Consider the following 22,376-nt stretch of genomic DNA (forward strand, 5'->3'; position numbering starts at 1 on the left):
AATGGCTTGGGGCTTCCCCAACCTGCACAAGAACTCAGCCCTTAGAGAAAAATTCTGTACCTGAAATGAAGTAGCATTTGGTCACTGTTAATTAAATGTCCATTCATTGACTTCAAGCTACAAATATTCTGATTAAAGAATTATGAGTATCAATGTTTATTTAACATGAAAGATGAACAAGTTTGCTTTTTTCTTTTTCTGAGTGGAGGCTGTACCTGGTGTCACCCGCATTTGGTTGGAAACACATCCATCTCTCATGGCCAGTGGGTTAGACTCAAAAAGGATGGGAAGCAAAACTGATTTCAACCTCCTGGACCCTTTTCTGTCCTGTGGATTCACACAGTTCAAAAGATGGATACAGTGACTGGAAAAGTTAGAGAGACTTGATTCAAGTTTTTTCTCTGAAAATTCCAAGCTGAGAAGGGAAGTAGATGTGGGTTTCTCATTATAGTCCTGCAGAAACCCCAAGACAACCACCAAAAAAATGTCTCTGATGATCATTGAAGCTCACGTCAGCCAGGGAGGCAGCACTGTCAAACATCAGGAAAGCAGGTCAGGGTGGTCTTCTGAGAGGGACTCTGAGGGCAGCCAGTCCTATCAGTGAATCTGGTACAGCCCTAATAGCTCCTGCAGGAGCCCCTCCTCCTCCTGGAGCCCACCATCTTGCTCCTCCACAGCCTGTTTGTCTGGACAGCCCCCCTCCTGCAAAGATCTGGGGGTAGCCATGGCCTGCAGCTTCTGAAACAACCCTCGGCAACTCTCTTGCTCAGCGTGGCTCAGGAGGCTCAGGTTCAGGGTAAAGCGTCCCGTGCCGGCCAGGCTGCGAAGGACCCCCAGCACTGTCATCCTGTCAGCTGGCCTCACATGATCATCCAGTACCACGAGCAGCTCCCCTAGAAGTCCAAACCCCACATCTGTCTGGAAGAGGTGACCCAGTTTGGGACCTCCAAGCTGCAGCAGGGCCTGGTAGCGCTCTGGTCCACTCTGCAAGTGTCGTCGCCAATCTCGGTAGAATTCTGCTGAGGTCTCAGGCTGGAAGGGGACTTTCTCCTGGGTCACAAAGGAAGCAAAGGGGGTCCAGAGCTCTTCTGGTTGCTCTGTGACAGTGAGGTTAAGGGGAGCCTGTGGGTTTTCATCTTAACTCTGGGATTGCTCTCTAAGCACTGGGTAGGCTACTGTGCCTGTGGGTCTCATTTTCAAAGGAGGGAACTGGGGATGTGAGAGAGAAGGAGGGCCCAAGGAATCCAGGCCATGATTTGGCCTGGATTCTCACTTATGCTGGGATTTTCCTACTGATGAATGGGACATAGCTCTGGTTTTCAATAGTAGATCAGTATTTGCTCTGAGAAGGGTGAAGGATTTAATGGGAAATCTCAGGAAGAGAGAAAGGAACACAAAGTGAGTGTCAAGGACCTGACAGGCTGGGTCTCTCTCCCCAAACTGCCACAGGATTGTTGTACTATCTATGACCTATCTCAGAAGCTGAGCTATCCAATTCTGATGTAGGAATGAAAGTCAAAAGACTGATGGAAGGAATGCTTTCTGACTCATTCTGCTCAGTTCATCTCAGCACTATCATCTCGTGGTTGCTTTTCTTTCTGTGACTAGAGGCAAAATCCTGTCTCTGTTGTCTTCCATGAGATAAAATGAAGAAGTATGTGTTGTAAGAAGACATGGTTGGAGCTTTAGGACAGAGCATTCTGCTAGTCTAAAGAGGCTGGGCCTTACCTACCTGGGAGATTTCGGTGGCCACATCTTGGGAAGGTTGCCCTTGAGTAGTGTGACAATTCCAGGGCACAGTTCTCTTTCCTCCCATCTTGTCCTTCCGCTCCAGAGGCTTCAGATGTGATGCAAGGACAATACTCCTATAGATAAAGGACAGAGAATGGGTGGTGAACTTAGCTGTCTTGGGAGGGAGGCAGCTAGATTTTGCCTGATGTAAGGTTGAACCTGTTGACAGGATAATATTACAATTATGATAGCAGTATAGCTAAAAGTTTTCAAACTCTGCACATGAAGCCAGATACTGTGTTCAGAATCTTATATGCAATAGCTTATTTAATTATAACAAAAGTTATTCTCTTTACAGATGAAAAAATTGAGGCTCAGAGAGATTAAGGAACTTTCAGAAGATTACACTAGTAGTAGAGGTTGAGGCCAGGAGCTCAGAATGATCTGATTCCAGAGTGCTTGCTGTTAACTACTGTAGCCCATCATAGCAGGACGGCCTGAGAAAAACGGCAGTGAGCCAACCTGAACTCCTCATAGGAAGGCACCCTCTGTTCCACTGCCCGTAGCTTGGCAGCATTCTCTCGTTTGTACTTCTCATCAGCAGCGAGCGCATCCTGCAGCTCTTTCTCCAAAGCTTTGAAGTCAATAACATCATTCCTTTCCATGGCCTGTTCCTGGGAAGGAAGGTATAGGGAATGAACATTAATGGAGGGCCAATATCAGGAAAAGGAGGATGCCTCTGGATTATTTTTTAGTATTTATATTTTAGTTGTGGATGGACACAATATCTTTATTTTATTTATTTATTTATTTTTATGTGGTGCTAAGGATTGAAACCAGGGCCTTGCATGTGCTAAATAAGCACTCTACCAATGAGCCACAAACTCAGCCCCACCTCTGGATTCTTTACCAAAACACAAAATGACCCCAAAACATTATGATACTTATCTTAGCAAGCATTACAAAAACCTGGCTTTCTACTTATACAAGTTGAGTTGCACAGGGAGGGCTTATATAAGACTTGTCACTGAAAATACAGAATTCTGACTTTCAGTTTGGAGCCCTGTCTTGATTTTGTTCTCTATTCTAAAAATATTTATAGCTCAGTAGTAAAGCACTTTCCTAGCATGTGCAAGGCCCTGGGTTTGATCCCCAGCTCCACAAAAATAATAATTTTGGTGCTTTAGCTGAAGAGGCATTTGGATCTCAGAATTCAGACCATTCGTTCTTCCACATAGGATCACTCCATAGCAAGTTGTTCCATTGAGGATATCACACAAAAGCAGGAGTCTTGTTAGCTACCAGAGCCCAGAGATAGCATTGCATCCTTCCTGAAATGTCTTTAATGGGAAAAAATAGTCTTCACCCAAACCAGAAGCAATGAATGAACAGGAAACTGAAGTATCAGAAGAAGGAGCTCAATAATCTCCATCCCCAAATCTCTCTGTCCAACCCAAAGCTGGAGGCACAGATGTCTAAGTACATGAGAAAAGTCTTTAGTTCTGCCGTTGTACTTTTGTAGTCTCAGGGCAGAGTCTAACTGGCCTTTTCTACAAGAGAATCTTCCAGATGGGTTCCAGTCTGGGCTCTGGCATTTACTTGTGAGACCTTCCTGAGCTTCAGATTCCTGGTAAGTTGAGCTAGATTTTGTGATTCACCCAGGAACAGCACTAGAGCAGGAAAGCAGGAGGTCTACAATTAACCCCATGGCCACCCTGATCCCCACCTCGACGTGGAGAAGCTGAATGCTGAGAAGGGAGTTGGGTTGGTCAGCAACTGAATCTAGGTATCCCGTTCCTGTCCAGGTTTTTGTTGCTGTTATTGTTTGTTTTTTATCTTCCTGGTTTAGCCTCCTAAGTAGCTGAGACTATAAGCCCGACACCTTGTGTGGCTTTCTATCCAGTTCTGAGGCCTCTCCTGTCATCGAATGAATAGAACAGCTCTTCCTTTCCCATTACTCAGCCTCCAGTCCCTCACCCTCGCGACCCTGGCGTTGGTCCCCTTGTTTTCTTTGGGGATCCCTGATATGCTAGAACCGGAAGATAGCTCAGCGCATTCTTCACCCCACAGCGGTGGTTGCCTGGCAACTACGCCAACCGCCTTCCCACATGACCGGTCCGAAGGCCCCCTTTCAGGGTGGCTCCGAGACGCCTGATCAGATTTCTGCGTCCTCAGACCTCACTTTCTTTGGAGCAGCGCAGGCCTTGATTTGGAGACCCACAAGTCCACTTTACCGGTTCCTGTCTTCGCGGTCAGCAGTCCTTGGAGCAGGTTTGCAGGCAGAGGTCAGTCCTCCGAGAAACGCGATCGTGGCGTCTGCGAGGTCCTTCCTGGCGGCGGGCGCAGACGTTGTCGCGGCGTGGGACGGAAGCGCGGTGTCCAGGGGCCGACTCGGAGCACTTGGCTGAGCTGGCGGGAGGTGAGCTGCCGCGGGGTAAGCGCTCTGGAAGGTTTTTTTTTTTTTTTTTCCGGGTGGAATGGGAAATTGAAGAACGTCATATCTGGAGAGGTGTTGTATACTCTCTGTCCCTTTCTCTTCACAAATGGGTAAATTGAGGCCTGGAGCGGGATCGACACATGCGCACCGGTTCCGGGCTTTCCTTGTTTTCTCAGTGGGTAACGTCCTGTCCCTAGGCAGAAGCTAGGCTCTAACTGTCCAGTCCCCTTTCTTCCTCCTCCATCTATGCCGACTTAATTCCTTCTTTGCCAAGTTCCCACCTTTGAGAGCCTGAAGTCTAGCGGAGAAATGCAGATTTAGTACACAAGAGATCCGGGTTTGGGGTATCTGTGGGAAAGTCTGTATGTGCAGTGTTGGAGTCATTAATTCACTCAACAGATACTTACTGGGGACAGTTTTGTGCCAGGCACTGTTCAAAGTAAACAAAACAAAGTCCTTGCTTAAATTGTAGTTGGAGAAATGAACAGCAAACAAATTACTATAAATGAGTTACCGGTAAATGTTAACGAGACAGTAGAAGCGAGGTTGGAAAGCATGTATGGAGGACTTCAAAAAGTGACAGAAAAGGTGACGTTTTAATAAAGTAACAAGGTATAAATATCCAAAGGGCAAAAGAGAATGACAAGTGCAATGGTTCTGAAACAGAAATTAACTTGATTTGTTCCATGAACAGCCTTCTAGAAAAGTTTCTGCAGGCACTTAATGGGAGTCTTTTTTTTTTTTTTTTTTTTTTTTTTGTAATCTTCAAAAGTCATGTAAGTCCAGAAAAACTAAGAAATCGTTCTAGATTGAATGAGAATAAAAACACATCAGCTAAATGCAGACGATAATCGAGGATGGGATTCTTGGTTGTGCGGGACATTATTGGAACAATTTGTAAAACTTAAATGGAATATGTGTATTAGGTGGTAATTCTGTGCTAGTATACATTTTTCAATTATGGTGGTTGTGTTATGATTATATAGGACAATGTTAGTAGTATGGTAGAACACTTGCCTCACACTGTGAGGCACTGGGTTCAATCCTCAGTATCACATAAATAAATAAAGGTATTGTGTCCCTCTACAACTAAAAATACATATTTGAAAAAAAAGAAAGAAATGGAGGAAAGAGTATGGAAGTAGGACAATGAGTAGGGCATAGAGGTGGGGAAGGTACTGGGATTTGGAGGGAATTAGTTAGTAGGTTAATCAGTGATTAGTCACATCTGGAAAAGGGGCATGAGAGGTATCTGACCAACCTTAAAAGTAGAAATACAAGTGCTTGCCATGGAGTCTTTGATTATCTTGGCCAGAATCTAACTCTTCTCCTCTCTTTGAATTTTAGCATCATGGATACTGACTTGTATGATGAATTTGGAAATTATATTGGGCCAGAACTTGATTCTGATGAAGATGATGATGAATTGGGCAGAGAGACCAAAGATCTTGATGAGGTACAGCGAACATATTGCTTTTTATCATCTCTCTTTTAAAAAGATCAGTAAAGTTCTGAATCCTCTGTATTCCCATAATGCCCTGTGTATCTCTCTTAACGTTGCCTTTTTTACAGCCTGACTTATACTGCCCCACAAAAACTCAGCTACTAAAGATCCAAAAGGGAATATAAGATAGTTTCACTGATGAGGTGGGTTTTTTTAAAAAATACCTTTATTTTATTTATTTATTTTTATGTGGTGTTGAGGATCGAACCTGGGGCCTTATGCGTGCTAGACGAGCGCTCTACTATGAGCCACAACCCCAGCCCGATGAGGTGGTTTATATTCTGAGCTCTGGTTCATCTGAAAGTAGCTTTTCTTCCATTTGCCTGAAGTATCTTTTGACAATCATGTGTAATTCCAGTTTAGAAAAGGTAATCAGCTTTTTTGGGCTGGGGATGTGGCTCAAGCGGTAGTGCGCTCGCCTGGCGTGCGTGTGGCCGGGTTCGATCCTCAGCACCACGTACAAACAAAGATGTTGTGTCCGCCGAAAACTAAAATAAATAAATTCTCTCTCTCTCTCTCTCTTTAAAAAAGATTTAAAAAATTTAAAAAAAAGAAAAGGTAATCAGCTTTTCTAAGAACATCTACACTGGGACCTCCCTCACAAGCTCAGGTCTCTCCCCCCCATATTTTTTATTTTTTGTTTTTGGTACTGGAGATTGAACCATGGGACACTCAACCACTGAGCCACATCCCCAGCCTGTTTTTGTATTTTATTTAGAGACAGGGTCTCAGTGAATTGCTTAGGGCCTTGCCAAGTTGCTGAGGCTGGCATTGAACTTACCATCCTCCTACCTCCGCCTCCTGAGCTGCTGGGATTGTAAGCATGCACCACCACACACAGCCTCCCCCATATTTTTTAATTGATGCATTATAGTTGTATTTAATGATGGGATTTGTTACATATTCGTACATGCACACAATATAACAATATAATTTACAAGCTTAGGTTTAATATATATGTGTGTGTGTGTGTGTGTGTGTGTGTGTGTGTGTATATATATATATATATATATATATATATATATATATATGGTTGTATTTCACTTATTTATTTTTATGTGGTGCTGAGGATCGAACCCAGGGTCTCACATGTGCAAAGTGAGCACTCTACCACTGAGCCACGATCCCAGCCCTACAAGCTTAGGTTTGTAAAAATGCACAAAAACAATAAAAGGGAAAGTATAGACTTCTTTGATTCCCCTTGAGGAAGGCTATGGAAAATGTAGTCCAGATGATCTGAGGCTTGCAAAAGACACCTAAGGAGGCTTTGTGTGTGTGTGTGTGTGTGTATGTGTGTGTAGATGTTGTGATATAATATCTTTATTTATATTTTTTTATGTGGTGCTGAGAATCGAACCCATTGCCTCACATGTGCGAGGCGAGCATTCTACCACTGAGCTATGACCCCAGCCCACCTAAGGTGGCTTTTTTGTTTTATAATTATTCAGAACGTAATCTAGAGGTAGAAAGGCCGGTTGTTAACAGTGAATTAGTCTGGATTAGCAGTGCTTAGGGAGCTGTAATAGTCATGGGACAGCAAGAAAATAGAACAGAAATTCTGGCTCCATCTGTCTTTTCAATTGGAAAAAATATTCATCAAACTAGAAAAGGATAGAATAAACTGGAAGAAAAAGAAAAGTTGAAGCCATATAGGTGATGTGACGTAAAAGGAGAACGTTTTGTGTGTGTGTTCAGATCTGTAGGGCCAGGTGATTTATATTTTGGCTGAGGTGTGGGGAAGACCTTGCAGAGATAAGCTCACTGTGGTCATCTTTAAACTGTTGGGAGTGACTGAGGTACCAAAAAGTAAATTATACAGCTCATCCCGATTTTTAAAGATGGAGATAACGTGCCACATTTTAGATTAGTAAGTGTGATAGTGTGATATGCATCCATAAAATAAGTAATTCATGAATACATTCTCATTCAATCCCTGCAGATAGAAAAGTCTTCTGTCCTCATTCCATTTTACCCCTTTTCCAAATTAAGCACTGTGGCTCTTGCTGTCCTTGTGAAAAGATTTTGGCTATGTCAGAGTACAGTTAGGGAATGCTGCAGCTGATTGAACAATGGAACCCAAAAAGTATTGCCACCAGAGCTCTTGTGACATGTTTTAGGCATCTGTGCTTGATTTGTCTTTTTCAACCTTATCATTAATGACTTGGGTGAAGATACAAAATGGAAGTTTATAAAACTTATTTGGGACATAAGCTAATATATTTGAATTCAAAGTGATCCCAATAAACCTGAATTCCAGACTAATGCTCAATAAATTCATTTGTTAAATATTTATGAAGCTCTTTACTATGTTCAAGAAATAATGATGCAGAGAGAGCAGAGATACTGCCCCTGCCCACAGGAAACCTTCTACTAACTGGGGGAGATAAAAATACAAAAATATTTATAATACAAAGCAGGGGAAGAGGAGTATGCTGTTTAAGTTATATTAACTTCATGCTGTAGTAATAGTATGTGAGAAATAATTTCTGACTGGGATGACCAAGAAAGATATCTAAAGAAATAACTTTCATACCGGAGCCAAAGAATGGATAGGTGTCTGTAGAGATGGAAAGTGAACAATTAGTGGTAGTCTGGGTTGGGGATGGAATTGGGAGGTAATAACTTAAGAGTATGGAACTCCTTTTTTGGGCTAATTAAAGTGATCTAAAATTGATTGTAGATATGGTTGCACAATTCTGTAAAGACACCAAAACCCATTGAATGATGCACTTAAAATGGATGGATTGTGGACTGAAGATATGGAGTAGTATAGTGTCTGCCTTGCATGCACAGGGCCCTAGGTTGAATCCCCAGCATAAGAAGGAAAAAAAAAAAAAAGAGTGAAGGAGTGAATTGCATGTGGAAAGTGGGTCTTATCTCACCAAAGCTATTAATAAAAATATAGAGAAAAAAATGTAGAAATGATGATTGTGATGACTAGTGCATTTTAGGATCCATTCGTTTCTGTGAGTACATTTGGTCTGTGACATCTCCTCAGTTTTTCCTCATGTGCATCATTCTCTCAGTGATGGACACCCAGGTTACCTGGACCAAGCCTTTCCTCACTGCCGCAGTCCGGCTGCAGCAAAATAACCGGGGGGTGACGAATAACTTGTGTACGTTGATACAGCAGGAGTAGGAGCCGTTTATTGCAGGACAGGAGCAGTATTTATACATTCCACACAGCTTATCTAATTAGCATAAACTAGATACATCAGTCAACCAATAAGGAATCTCCACACTTAATGGCTCGCTTTTGTTACTTCTCAAACCACTCCCTCTGGCATTTTGCCAGGCACCATCCAGACTTGTTTACGAACTCTAACATTCCCCTGGCAAAATGCCAGGTGTTATTTTGACTTGTTTACAGACTCTAACATTTCCCCCTTTTGTTTAATTTAAATAACGACCATAGTGGTTTTTACAGAAACACCATAAATAACCTGCTACAAACAGAAAGGGAGGATACAAAATGCCACAATACCAAGCCAATTGATGGCTCCATGCAAGAAGCCCTTGGAAAAATTATACCAGCAATGACACTGTTAGCAAAGATACCGAGTTACAATTTGTTGTAGATTACAGTTTGTTGTCTCAGTCCAGGTAAAGCAGTGTCTCAATAGATTAACTCACAGTCCAGGTAAATCACAGTCCAGGTAAGTTCTGCAGGCAGCTAGCTTAAATCACAGTCCAGGTAAGTTCTGCAGGCAGCTAGCTTGATCCGAAGTCTCGTCTGTTTCTCAGCCGAAGTCTCGTCCGGTTTTCAGCAACACTGGAAATTCTTCCACCTTGGTCTTTACCGGCACTGGGACGAAGGCAGGAACTCCGGATGGCTAAAGAAAATCCTGTAGCATTCTACTAAGAAAACAACCTTCTGAACAATTTAGTACATTATCTCAAGGTTTTTTTGCATTTGAAATAAGCCTTAATAGTGCTCATTACTCATTAGCTTCCAGGTGTGGGAGAAACATTGTAGTTTAGTTATTGGCATTGAAAATGACCAAACATCAGGGACACCAGTAGCGTCTTCTGCTGGCTGTAGTGCCTGGGCAGCCCCAGATGGCCCTGGGGAGTGTCCCAGACTCAAACTGCTACTGGGCACAGGGAGCAAGAGCCTGCGAGACTGTGCCTCCAAGTCAGGTCTAGATTTGGGCTCGCGGCAGAGGAAGAGCCAGCTCCCCGGCCAGGAGGCGGAGAAGGGCCAGTCGCCGCCGCCTCTTGGAAAATCCTTGCTGCCCTGTGACCGGCTTGCACACTCGGCAGCCGCCTCTCTGCTTCAGGCACCCTCCGGTAACGAAAAGTATTTAGTAATAGCCTTTTGCTGCAACTTTTTTCCTGATAATCCTTCTTCTGAACTTTCTTTTTCTTTCTGACTAGAGTTCCTGGGCTCTTATCAACACATGCCCTAACTATTCTTGGTTCCACTGGGGTGCCTTCTTCCCTTAGTAATTTACTTCTCACCCCTTCCATATTTTCATCATAAAGACAATACAACATTTCAAGACAAAACAAGACACAAACATACTGTATCAATCTTCTCCATTTTCTCGAAATGGCCATTTTTCCTCTCGCCCTATCTGCCTAGGGACGAGCAGATTTGCTCCCGTCCTATCTATGGACGGGCAGCATTTTTCGTCACTTACCCCCGAGTGTCCCGGGGCTCCCGGTACGGGCCACCATCTGCCGCAGTCCGGCTGCAGCAAAATAACCGGGGGGTGACTAACAACTTGTGTAGATTGATACAGCAGGAGTGGAAGCCGTTTATTGCAGGGCAGGAGTGATATTTATGCATTTCACACAGCTTATCTAATTAACATAAACTAGATACATCAGTCAACCAATAAGGAATCTCCACATTTAATGGCTCGCTTTTGTTACTTCTCAAACCACTCCCTCTGGCATTTTGCCAGGCACCATCCAGACTTGTTTACAGACTAACATTTTCCAGGCGCCATCCTGACTTGTTTACAGACTCTAACACCTCACTACAGATAACACTGCAGTGAACTTTCTTAGTTGTGTCCCTTAATGCATGATGTGAAAATTTTGAGGAGTGTTATATTCCTTTGAACAGAGTTTCTGATTATGGAATTATACAAATTAAATGTGTTTCTAGGGGCTGGGGATGTAGCTCAGTGGTAGAGTGCTTGTCAAGCATTCTTGATGTCCTGAATTCAATCCCCAGTACCACCAAAGGAAAAAAAGAAATGTTTCTACTTAGGTAATATTTTGATACTAAGTACTGTCAGATTACTATTCAGAATGGCTGAGCAAGTCTGTACTCTTCCAGCAGAATTAAGGTCTATAGCCTAATCCACATGAGATGCATAGAATTATTTTAAATTTTTTATTGTGTGTGGGGGCTGGGGTTGTGGCTCAGCGGTAGAGTGCTCGCCTAGCATATGTGGGGCCCTGGGTTCAATCCTCAGCACCACATAAAAATAAATAAGTAAAATAAAGGTATTGTGTCCAACTACAACTAAAAAATAAATGTTAAAAAAAATTTTTATTGTGGTATAGAATTGTAAAGAGATACGTAAGATTTTAATAATGTAAATAGGAAAGAAGGGTGTCCGTTCTAGAGAGGAGTTCAGTGAGCTCGGGCCCAGGGGTAGGTAGTATATAAAGGCAGGACTACTTCTCCACATCACACATCTCCTGAAGGGCAGCTGTGGATATGAAGCAGAGGACATGAGGCCAGAGGTTGAAGGATTTGAATGGAGAACTGAAAGTGAGAGATGACATGGTTCAAGCAAAATGCTGGACCCTTCTATTATAATTTAGATATTAAGTGTCCCCCTGAAGTTCATGACATGAGCAATGCATGAGAGGTTAGAGGTGAAATGATTGGGTTTTGGAACTCCTAACCTAATCAGTACATTAATCCCCTGATAGGAATTAACTGGATGGTAACTCTAGGCAGGTAGGGTGTGGCTGGAGGAGGTGAGTTCCTGTAGGGCTTACCTTTGGGGTACAGATTTTGTCCTTGTTGAGCAGAGCTCTCATATCCTGATGCAGTGTTCTCAACTGCTTTCCTCTGTCACCATTCCACCATGATGTTCTACCTTATCTCAGGCCCTGAGGAATGGAATCAGCCCTCTATGGACTGAAACTTCTGAAACCATGAGCCCCCAAATAAACTTTTTCTCCTCCTATTGTTTTTGCCAGGTCTTTTTGATCATAGTAATGAAAAAGCTACTAAAAGACCTTTCTTTACTGAAAGGAGAGTTGGGAGGACTGGAGATTAATCAGGAATTCATCACAATAGTCTCAGCAAGCGCATGAAGTTGTGGAGTTTGGCCATTGTTTGCATTCAAGAAGAGAGAATGAGGGAAACTGGAGTGTCTAGAGGAAAACTGGTTATTAACAGACAAAAGGAAATGATAAAAACATGCTTGTTTAGTTTTATTTTAGACTTGTTAAGTTTGAGCTGCTGTCAAGATCTCAGGTAAAAATGATTACAGGCAGTCAGAAATTATTACATAAAATCCTACAGTTAGATTTATAATACATTCAGCAGCATGGAACAGGAGAAAACTGGCTTGACTGCTATTTTGGAGTTATTATCAGTAGGATATATTCTGCTGCCAAAAGAGCTAGGGTAATCTCAAGCTACTTGAGTAGAAGTAGAGTGTGCAGGTGGTAGGAGGTAGCCAGTCAGCTCACCACTGGAGGGTTTTTTGTTCTTTTTAAGAAAGAGGTTGGGGCTGGGGATGTGGCTCAAGCGATAGCACGCTCGCCTGGCATGCGTGCGGCCTGGGTTCGATCCCCATCACCACATACAAACAAAGATGTTGTGTCTGCCAAAAACTGAAAAATAAATAAATATTTAAAAAAAAAAAAAAAAAAAAAAGAGGTTGGCATGTAGAATTTGTGTGAAGGAAAACAAGAACCCACCATTATATCTACCTACCTCCCTGGTCTGTACCCATATAGAATGCCTGCCTTTCTTTCTTATGGATGATTCATTTATGTTTCTCTCTGCTAGAAACTAGATCCTGTCCCTTCTCATCACTCAAGACCTTCACTCAGCAATTCTCCCCTGCCTCTCCAGCATCATCAGTTTTCCTTCTCTACTGGATCATTCCTATCAGTATACAGTCATGTTATTTTATCCTAAAATCCTCCCTTGACTCTATAACCCCCTTCAGTTACCTCCCTATTTCTCTGCCTTCCAATACAGCACATTTCAAAAGAATTCTTTTTTTTTTTATTTATCATTTTAGTTGTAGGTGGACACAATACTTTTATTTTATTTAATTTTATATGGTGCTGAGGATGAAATCCAGGGCCTCCCACATGCTAGGCAAGCACTCCACCACTGAGCCACAACTGCAGCCCTCAAAAGAGTTCTTGAGGCTGGGCGGGGTGGCACACGCCTGTAATCCCAATGACTCTGTAGGCTGAGGCAGGAGGATTGCGAGTTCAAAGCCAGCCTCAGCAACAATGAGGCACTTAGCAAATCAATGAGACCCCCTGTCTCTAAATAAAATACAAAATAGGGCTGGGGATGTGGCTCAGTGGTTGAGAGCCCATGAGTTCAATCCCATACCAAAAAAAAAGAGTTCTTGATACTGGCTGTCTCCAAATTGATTTGTCTTTCCATTTTCTCTCAAGCCCACTTCCTTCCTTTTGCTTCCCTGACTCCTCAGAAACTACTCTTGTTGAGGTTACCAGTGATCTCTATCCTGACAGATTCAAAGGTCAGTTTCTAGTCTTATTTGACAAGCCTGAAGCATCTGATCCAGCCAGCCATTCCCTCCTCCTTAAATACTCTCTTCCATTGGCTTCCAGAGAATCCTCTAGATTTGTTCCTCACTAGCTGTTTCTTATGTCTTTGCTACTTCTTCATGTCCTTGACCTCCACATTTCAGTAGGATATTTCCTGTTCTCTGCATACACTCACTGTCCTGGTGATCTCATCAAGTCTTATCAGGTAGCTTCTGTGCACTGAGAACTCTCAGATTGATATTTCCAAACTGCATCTTTCTCTTGAACCTTTGGTCTATATATCCAATTTCCAACTTGGCTTCTCAACTTAAACTATAAGAGAATCTCAAACTTAGCATATCTAAAACTTAGCTTCTGAGCTTCTGCCCCCAATCTGCTCTTACAGATTTCCTCAGCTTACTAAATACAATGCCATCTCCAGTTGCTCAGGCCTCTTCTCTTTTTTATCACATCTATTTTTATTCATTAGAAAACATTTTTGGGGGGCTGGGGTTGTGGCTCAGCGGTAGAGCGTTTGCCTAGCATGTGCGAGGCCCTGGGTTCAATTCTCAGTGCCACATAAAAATAAATAAATAAAATAAAGGTATTGTGTCCAACTACAACTAAAGGAAAAAAAAATAGAAAACATTTTTCAGTTTGAGGCCAGCCTAGGCAGCTTAGTGAGACCCTGTCTCAAAATAAATTAAATGGGCTGGGTGGTAGAGGTCAGTGGTAGAGCACCCGAGGGTTCAATCTCTGGTACTAAAAAAATAAACCAGCAAATTTCACAGTTGCTGTGGTCAAAGCCACTACCCCAATCATCTCTCCTAAATTACTGCAGTAACCTCTTAACTAATCGCCTTCTTCATGGTATAAATAAATAAATCTGTAGGGAATGGGGCTGTAGCTCATTTGTAAAGTGCCTGCCTCGCATGTGTGAGGCACTGGATTTGATCCTCAGCACCACATAAATATAAATAAAGATACTGTGTGTTCATCTATAACTCAATAAATATTACCCCCAAAAAAATCTGAGTGAAAATTTTAAAGGTGTGGACTTGTTCTCAATTTCTTTCTCTAGCTCCTCCTGGTTTTTTGTTTTGTTTTGGTTTGCTTTGGTTTGGGTTTTAATATTTTTTTATTTGTAGATGGACACAATATCTTTGTCTAATTAATTAATTAATTTTAAAATTATTTTGTTGTTGTTGATGGACCTTTATTTTATTTATTTATATGTGGTGCTGAGAATCAAACCTAGTGCCTCACACATGCTAGGCAAGTGTTCTACTACTGAGCCACAACCCCAGTCCTATTTAGTTATTTTTTATGTAGTGCTGAGGATTGAACCCAGTGCCTCATGCATGTGAGGCCAGCGCTCAACCACTGAGCTACAACCCTACCCCTCCTCCTGGTTTTTGCTGGAGAAAGTGGAGTTTTTGGTTTTGTTTCTTTGTTTAAAAAGGTATGCTGTAATGAGCCATTTTTTTTTTTTTCCCTAATCTCAATCCACTTGTGACCATTGGCCCACATTCAGGAAAGGGCAAATTTGAAGCACGAGAGCTGGGCATAACCTTGGCTTATAGTGTTCTCTTTGTGAAAGATCTTGCAGGAGTGGACCCTCCCCACTGGCAAAGAACTTGAAATAAAAAGATGACCAGCATGTGAAGTCAGTACCTTTATTTATGTGATGCAGTCAGTTTTTGTTTTTGTTTCATAGTGTTGTACATCAAATCCAGGGCCTCACACATGCTAGGCAAGAGGTCTACCTCTGAGCTCCATCCCCAACTGTAGTCAGTCATTGAGCAGAAAAGATGTGCCTGTTCAATATATCCTCCTTTCCTCTCTTTCAGATGGATGATGACGAGGATGACGATGATATAGGAGAGCATGATGACGATCACCCTGGGATGGAGGTGGTGTTGCATGAGGATAAGAAGTATTACCCCACCGCGGAGGAGGTGTATGGTCCTGAGGTGGAGACCATTGTTCAGGAAGAGGACACCCAGCCTCTCACAGGTACAGCAGAGGGCGCTGGATGTGAGGGGGACATCCAAACATGAACATTTCATTTTGTAACCTTCAACAGATCTTAAAGTTCAGTGAATGAACTGATCAGTTTTTTTTTACTACTTTCCGGTACTGTTTCTGGATTAAGATTCAATTAACACTGTTTGAATAGTCATCAAAACTTTTGGCTGATTACTAAGCATAAAAGCTTTATTTTTTTGTCTAATTCCTATTCAGATGCTTAAAGGCCATTATTAAGTTCTCCCTGTGTTCTGATAAGTTCTTCTATCTAAGTAGTCCCAACCCCTTTTACTAATCTTCACAGTGCTTATTTGTCCACTTCTTATAAGTTTTGGAAAGTAATTGCATTTATATCTGTAAGGAGAGATTTTGAACAGATATTAACCTTAATCTGTACCTTTCTCCCCCTCCTCCCACCAAATAGAGTGCAAACTCTTCAGTTCACAATTTGAGATCCTTCACTGTCACGTGCCAAACAGCATTTCCAGAACATTCTCAACATGAGTGATTCTTTTTTTTTTTTTCTCAGAATGATACTTCTTTTTATAAAAGTTTTTTATTTACAAAAATTTAAATGTTGTAGAAAATATAGGTGAAAAGGTGTAGAAATTAGCCAACATCTCACCATGCAGAGATGACCACTCTAAGTATTTAAGTGAATATATTTCTAAACAGATCTCAGTGTAAACACTTGTGTAAATTGAACTGTGTTTAATTATATATGTACAGTTTTAATGATTTGTATTACATCAACAACATACTATGGATGGATTTCCCTGTCAACAAGTCTAGGTGTGCAGTAATAGTGTTCATAATCGTGCTTATGTGTCACATGTACATACTGGGATAATCTGAGCTTCAGCAGTGGCCCTCCAATGAGTTATCTTGTGACAACAAAAAGAAAGTAGGAGTAGGAAGCTGGTGGGTGAGTGGGTGGGGGCTCTTTAGAAACCTCCTACTGGATTTCCTTGTACCACATGTCTGTGACCAGGGCTTGTCACATGCCTGCCCCAGACACTGCCAAATGAGAATGGCTTGGCATGACAAGCAACATGAGTGATTCTTAAGAATAAAATAAATTGATGTTCTATATCATACATTCTGAAAGCTCAGTCTGATGAAATAGGTGTCTGTATTTTTATGATTTATGCCTACTTGCACATCATAACCTTTTTCATTCCCCCCCCCTTCTTAGAACCCATTATTAAGCCAGTGAAAACCAAGAAGTTCACCCTGATGGAGCAGACATTACCTGTCACAGTGTATGAAATGGAGTAAGTTATAAGATCTTTGAACTTCTCTGTAGAAGCAGTGTGGGTTTGTTTTTTCATGGAGACAGAAAGAAGGTTGTATTTGATTTAAGTAGCTAGTGGATTGTGGCAGCATTTCTTCATAATTTGTCACAGTTTCCCTCAGTTTATTTGGCTACTGGGATATGTAAGCTCAATCTTAACTTTTCTCTTGGCCCTCATCCAAATCTCTGTTTCCCTCTTCCTCCACACCTTTAATTTGTTCTTGGAAGCCAGCCTTTGAAACAGAGAGGGGTATTATAATCATCAGTATTGTGGCCACCAGAGCTAATTTTGACTCAGTAAGACTGCTTAGTATTTTGGGACCAATTGAATGCTTTTTATTTTGAAAGGGAGGGTACAAGACAGTGGAGTGTGTGTAGAAGGGTTTAGCTTTTTGTATGCACACTGTATTTGGAAACGTTTTGACTGACAAAATGCAATTCTAAGGTCCTCATGTATCGAAGTGCTTGTGACTCACTATTAGGTAATGAAACTATTTTTTTATTTGTTTTTAAATAGAATCTCATCCCAAGCACAAAAAACGGGGCGGGGGGGGGGTTCTTATACTTCTAAAAAAAAGTAGGGAACCTTCTGAAACAATCAGCTTACCTGCCATCATTCAGACATTTTAAAAACAACCCTTCAGAAGCTTTAAGAACTTGCTTCAGGACTGGGGTTGTGGCTCAGAGGTAGAGCACTTGCCTAGTACTTGTGAGGCACTGGGTTCTATCCTTAGCACCACGTATATACATACATACATACATATATACATGAAATTATATGTTTATCAACAACTGAAAATGTTAAAAAAAAAAACTTGCTTTATATTCCTTTGCATTCTCAGTGGTGATTTTTAAAATCTCTGATCTTTGAGCCACATAAAAAGCTATAGTCAGGGGCTGGGGATGTGGCTAAAGAGGTAGCACGCTCACCTAGCATGTATGAGGCACTGGGTTCGATCCTCAGCACCACATGAAAATAAAATATTGTGTCCACCTAAAACTAAAAAATATTTTTTAAAAAAATGCCATAGTCATCCAAAGGCTACTTGCCATAAGTAATATGGGTGATAAATATGAAAGACAGTGCTGGTTATGACCAGAATGGAAGTCCCCTGGGCTCAACATCAGTAATGACAGGGGTTTTCTTTAATGCTCTGTTAACTGCTCCAACAGCAATTCCAAAAGAAGCTTCCCAAATGATTTTAAGTCCTCCTGGCATCAGTGGGCTATCAGTGTAGCCTAAAGCTTTAGTATTCTTTTTTTAGTTGTAGATGGACACAATATCTTTATTTGTTTATTTTTATGTGATGCTGAGGATCGAACTCAGTGCCTCACGCATGTGAGGCAGGTGCTCTACCACTGAGCTACAGTCACAACCCTAGCCTAAAGCTTTTTAAAGAGACAGCTCTCATGGAGCTGTGTTAGTTCAGGTATTTGGTTTTCTTTTTCCTCTATTTTTTTTTAATCTCATTATTTGACTGTTGAAATCCCCAAGATATTTCATTCCCAGATTGTGTCATCTCATGGATAAATCTGTTTCGTTCACAGAGGCAGAACTATGTAGATGTAGACATTCTGTCTGAGAATTCTCCAGTTGGTTGGAAAGCTGTTTCTGGCCAAAAATACCCGAAACACCTTTGTACTATTCTCCACTTGAAAACTTATGCCAACGCCCCTTTTCTTGTTTTCTTTCTTCTTTTCAGTTTCTTGGCAGATCTTATGGATAACTCGGAGCTCATCAGAAATGTGACCCTTTGTGGCCATCTCCACCATGGCAAGGTGGGAGAACTTTCAGCTTAGAACAGGATTTCTTTTTGTATTTGCTCATCTTTTGAGCCCTCGGAGTCACAGAGGTGGAGATTTGAGTTCATAAACCTGGACATCCTGACTTGGGGACCAGGATGGGGGAAGGGGGACAGGGTCAACATGTGCCTCTTATGAAACTGCTATGAAATTCTAGCTTTTCTGAGTAGCAGGTGGAACCTGTTCCTAAGCTACTTGCATGCCTAAGCCTTGTGTCTACATCTGGACAGAAAAAGGGAAATTGAGCCTTACTTTGATTTTTATAAGTTTTCATTTCCTGGGGGATGCCTGTCCAGGAAAGATTTCATCTTTCATTTAAAAATAATCCTGTGGCTTCGTGTTAATCATTTGTTGTCCCATAATACTCCTTGTTCCCCTCTTCCTCTCCTTATCCCTAAATTACATGGTGTGTTAGGAGCTCTGGGAGGAGGTCACAGTAGATTTTCATTTTCCTTTGCACTTGGCAGATTATAACTTTCTCTTCCCTTTTAGACATGTTTTGTAGATTGTTTAATAGAGCAGACACACCCGGAAATCAGAAAGCGTTATGACCAGGATGTAAGTAGAACTTCTATTGAGGGTTTAGAATGAATCATTCAAAATACAGAAAGATGTCTCTCCCTCCCCTTCCTCACCCTTCCCACTCTTTATAAATAGTGACACCTACGGAGTACTGCTTTATAATTGTAATCTCTATTAATAGGCTACAAGAAAATGATTTCAATTTTCTCAGGCAAAGAGAATATTAACCTGCAGTATTTTTAGATGATCTGTTCTGCACTTGGGATCCCTCCTCAGTTATGATATATCCTGACTTTTATAGTCTGTTCTTTCCTGTCATAGTATTAATAGCCTGCTCTATAAATATCATACAATTGGACCTTGTTGTTTTCATGGTAAATTTAAATGCCTGTGAATGAGGCCAACTGTGGCAGCAAGTCTCAGTGCAATAAATGTTCAGTCCGCCAGATTGACTGTTTTGACATGTGGGGTTCCTTGAAGGCTGGCATGTGTCTCCCTTTACCACTCTTAAGATAGAAGTGTATTTGATAAAATTTAGCTCTCCAGCCATTCCTGGTCCTCAATGACTCCCTCCCAAAAGGTGGGGGTGGGGTGGGGTGGGGGGAAGGACTCCACACATCAAGGAACATTTTCCAGCTCAGTGGGCACTGGTCTCATTGTCTGGAATTGCTGTGGGGACACCCTGCTGTTTTCATCTGTTCTCCTGGGGCAGAAGCCCCAGCTGGGAGGTGGCGAGGAACAGTGATTGATGGTTGGTATGTGGAAGAGGAGTCTGAATTCAGATAGTAATGACCTTCTTTTTTTTTTTTTTTTTTCAGTTATGCTATACTGACATCCTCTTCACAGAGCAAGAGGTAAGTGTACCTTGGGAAATCAGATGGTTACCCATATCAGACCCACCAGTAATAGTTTTGTAGAAAATGTAGAGAGGCCTTTATGGCAGCATTTTGGTCCATAGCCCACCTGCCCCTCAGCTCAGACCCACACCTCTTCTCCCCCTGCTCTTCCATGATGAGAACTGGGGAGGCAAATTGGAGGGCAAGATGGGGCCTTCCTGTCCTTGACTGAATTTAATTTGGCCTAATAAAGCAAATACTAAGAGGTGAGTCTGATTTGTGAAGCTCAACATAGTTTTTAAAATGACATCCATATGATGAGTCCATCCATAGGATGATCTCTTCCAAGGAGTAGCTTCTCTCTGAACAGGTTCATGTATCTTTATGCTTCTTTTTATCTTTCCATCTGGATCTTTATCCTTCCCCTCTGACCTCTTCTGTGTCCTTTTTCCTCTATTTCTATTCCTTTTTTCCTAAATGAATACTTGGAAGACTTATATGTTCATAGATATGGTTAACTAAAGGATCCTGGAACACAGGTAGCATGTGATAAGTAATCAGTGAATGTTAGCCTTTTTTTTTTTTTTGTAGTTAGACACAATACCTTTATTTTATTTATTTATGTTTATGTGGTGCTGATGATCGAACCCAGCACCTCGCATATGTTAGGCAAGCACTCAATCACTGAGTCACAACCCCAGCCTTAATGTTAGCTATTTTTGTTTCTAAATATATTTATAAATTTGTTCGACTGGGCTATTTTTTAAAATATTTATTTCCTATTATAAGTGTTATAAAAACTGTATCTGTGTGTGTTTGTTTGTTTTAACAACAACAAAAAAAAAAAAACGAATATGCCCCAGATTATTTCTTTTTTTCCTGCTTTTTGTGGGACTGGGGATTGAACCCCAGAGCATTCTACTCTGAGGTACATTACCAGCCTTCTGTATTTTATTTTGAGACAGGGTCTTGCAAAGTTGCTGAGGCTAGCCTTAAGCTTATGATCTTTCCACCTCAGCCTCCTGAAAAACTGGGATTATAGGTGTGTGCTACTATGTCTTTTTTTTTTTTTAGTTTTAAAATAGTCCGCTGTTATCTTTGTTTCTAGTGTATGAAGAGAAAAGATTCTCTGGGCATGGCAACACACGCCTATAATCCCAGGCAATTCACAAGGCTGAGAAAGGAGGATTGCAAGTTCAATGCCAGCCTCAGCCACTTGGCCTGACCCTCAGCAACTTAGTGAGACCCTGTTTCAAAATAAAAGGAGGGCTGGGATTGTGGCTCAGCGGTAGAGCGCTTGCCTAGCACGGGGTGGGGGGGGGGGACGACCCCGGTTCGATCCTTAGCACCACATAAAAAAAATAAATAAATAAAGGTATTATATTGTGTCCATCTACACCTACAAATAAATATATTTTAAAAAAATAAAAATAAATAAAAAGGATTGGGGATGTGGCTCAGTGGTAAAGCACCCTGGATTAGATCCCTAGTACCAAAAAATATGTTTCATCTTCAAGGTCAATTTGGTTAGAACCAGAAATAAAAATTATACCCACTATAAAGAGAGACATCATTGTAATTTGCTATACTGCACCCTTCCAGCAAAGCAAGAAGTCTTGACCACTGTCTCTTGTGACTTTCAGAGAGGTGTTGGCATCAAGAGCACTCCTGTGACTGTGGTCCTGCCAGATACCAAAGGAAAATCTTACCTCTTCAATATCATGGACACGCCAGGTGAAATATTCCCTTACTCTGTGTGGTTGAAACTTGTCCTGGTTTGGGCTCTATGCTCCTGCTTCCAGAGCAATGTGAAGTAGCACATTTTTGTTTTTATCTTCCTTTCATACTTTCATTCTTTATTGAGGTAGTTTTCATTTTTCAGAATCTTCTTTGCTTCTTACTAATTAGCAAACACTGTGCTTTATGCTTGTCTTTACTTTCCTCTAGAATACTTTAATTTTAGGGAACCTTATGTATTTATTCACTTCAGCCTATATCAGGCCTCAGGCTTGCCCCTGGAGAAGTAAAGGTTAGTTAGACCTTGTCTCTGGCCTCTGGCACTCTCAGTGTTTTGAAGGAGACCAGTGGACATGGAGATAACTGTGGGAGCAGTGCACCTTGCCTTGCAGCTGACTCTTGTGGAAAGGACTGACTTGTTGCCATCCCTGGTATTGCCAAAAAAGAAGATAGAGAAGAAAGGACTGACTTGGGGCAGAGTATTTTGGGGGCTGGGGATATAGCTTTAAGGCACCTAACATATGCAAGACCCTAAGTTCAATTCTCAGCACTGCAAAAAAGAGGACAAAAATTAGAACTTTACATTTTGGTAGATTTGCTTTCATTACACTATCAGGTACCTAGTGCCCTGATACCCTCAGCTTCTACAGAACACTACCTCTCCCCTCAGCAGCATCTTAACAGGAAACTGACTTCTTGAGCAGCACCCCACATCCCTTTGCCCTTTCTCCCTCCTCCAGATTGTCTTAGGTCCCACAGAACTCTGCTTACAGA

At 41.7% G+C, this 22,376-nt stretch overlaps 2 protein-coding genes and 1 non-coding gene across 8 annotated transcripts in view; 1 reads left to right on the forward strand and 2 right to left on the reverse strand.

The window, feature by feature from the left end:
* Positions 1-132: 132 nt before the first annotated feature.
* Positions 133-4,044, reverse strand: Ccdc103 (coiled-coil domain containing 103). Of its 5 annotated transcripts, none has more exons than XM_048790136.1 (4): positions 3,966-4,044; positions 2,254-2,405; positions 1,733-1,865; positions 133-1,050 (listed from the first exon to the last, which is right to left on the reverse strand). In XM_048790136.1, the coding sequence occupies exons 2-4, from the start codon at positions 2,394-2,396 to the stop codon at positions 598-600; spliced, it is 729 nt and encodes a 242-aa protein (XP_048646093.1). In that variant the 5' UTR covers positions 2,397-2,405; positions 3,966-4,044; the 3' UTR covers positions 133-597. The 5 variants fall into 5 exon arrangements, with proteins under 5 accessions (XP_048646093.1, XP_015351061.1, XP_048646089.1 ...); XM_015495575.2 differs by lacking the exon at positions 3,966-4,044 and adding an exon at positions 3,709-3,833; XM_048790132.1 differs by lacking the exon at positions 3,966-4,044 and adding an exon at positions 3,614-3,818.
* Positions 3,942-22,376, forward strand: part of Eftud2 (elongation factor Tu GTP binding domain containing 2) — a 42,466-nt gene continuing 24,031 nt past the window's right edge. Inside the window, exons 1-8 of one of the 2 annotated variants that reach the window (XM_015495576.2) lie at positions 3,942-4,165; positions 5,516-5,624; positions 15,233-15,398; positions 16,606-16,684; positions 18,408-18,483; positions 19,000-19,065; positions 19,848-19,883; positions 21,509-21,599. In XM_015495576.2, the coding sequence (XP_015351062.1) occupies positions 5,520-5,624; positions 15,233-15,398; positions 16,606-16,684; positions 18,408-18,483; positions 19,000-19,065; positions 19,848-19,883; positions 21,509-21,599 (619 nt within the window). In that variant the 5' untranslated portion in view covers positions 3,942-4,165; positions 5,516-5,519. The remainder of the gene's footprint in view (positions 4,166-5,515; positions 5,625-15,232; positions 15,399-16,605; positions 16,685-18,407; positions 18,484-18,999; positions 19,066-19,847; positions 19,884-21,508; positions 21,600-22,376) is intronic. The other variant, XM_015495577.2, reaches the window with a different exon arrangement.
* Trnav-cac lies at positions 18,007-18,079 on the reverse strand. The gene has a single exon. It is a non-coding gene; the product is annotated as a tRNA-Val (tRNA).

Source organism: Marmota marmota, unplaced genomic scaffold (assembly GCF_001458135.2).
Source record: "Marmota marmota marmota unplaced genomic scaffold, marMar, whole genome shotgun sequence".
In the NCBI taxonomy this organism is placed as follows: domain Eukaryota; kingdom Metazoa; phylum Chordata; class Mammalia; order Rodentia; family Sciuridae; genus Marmota; species Marmota marmota.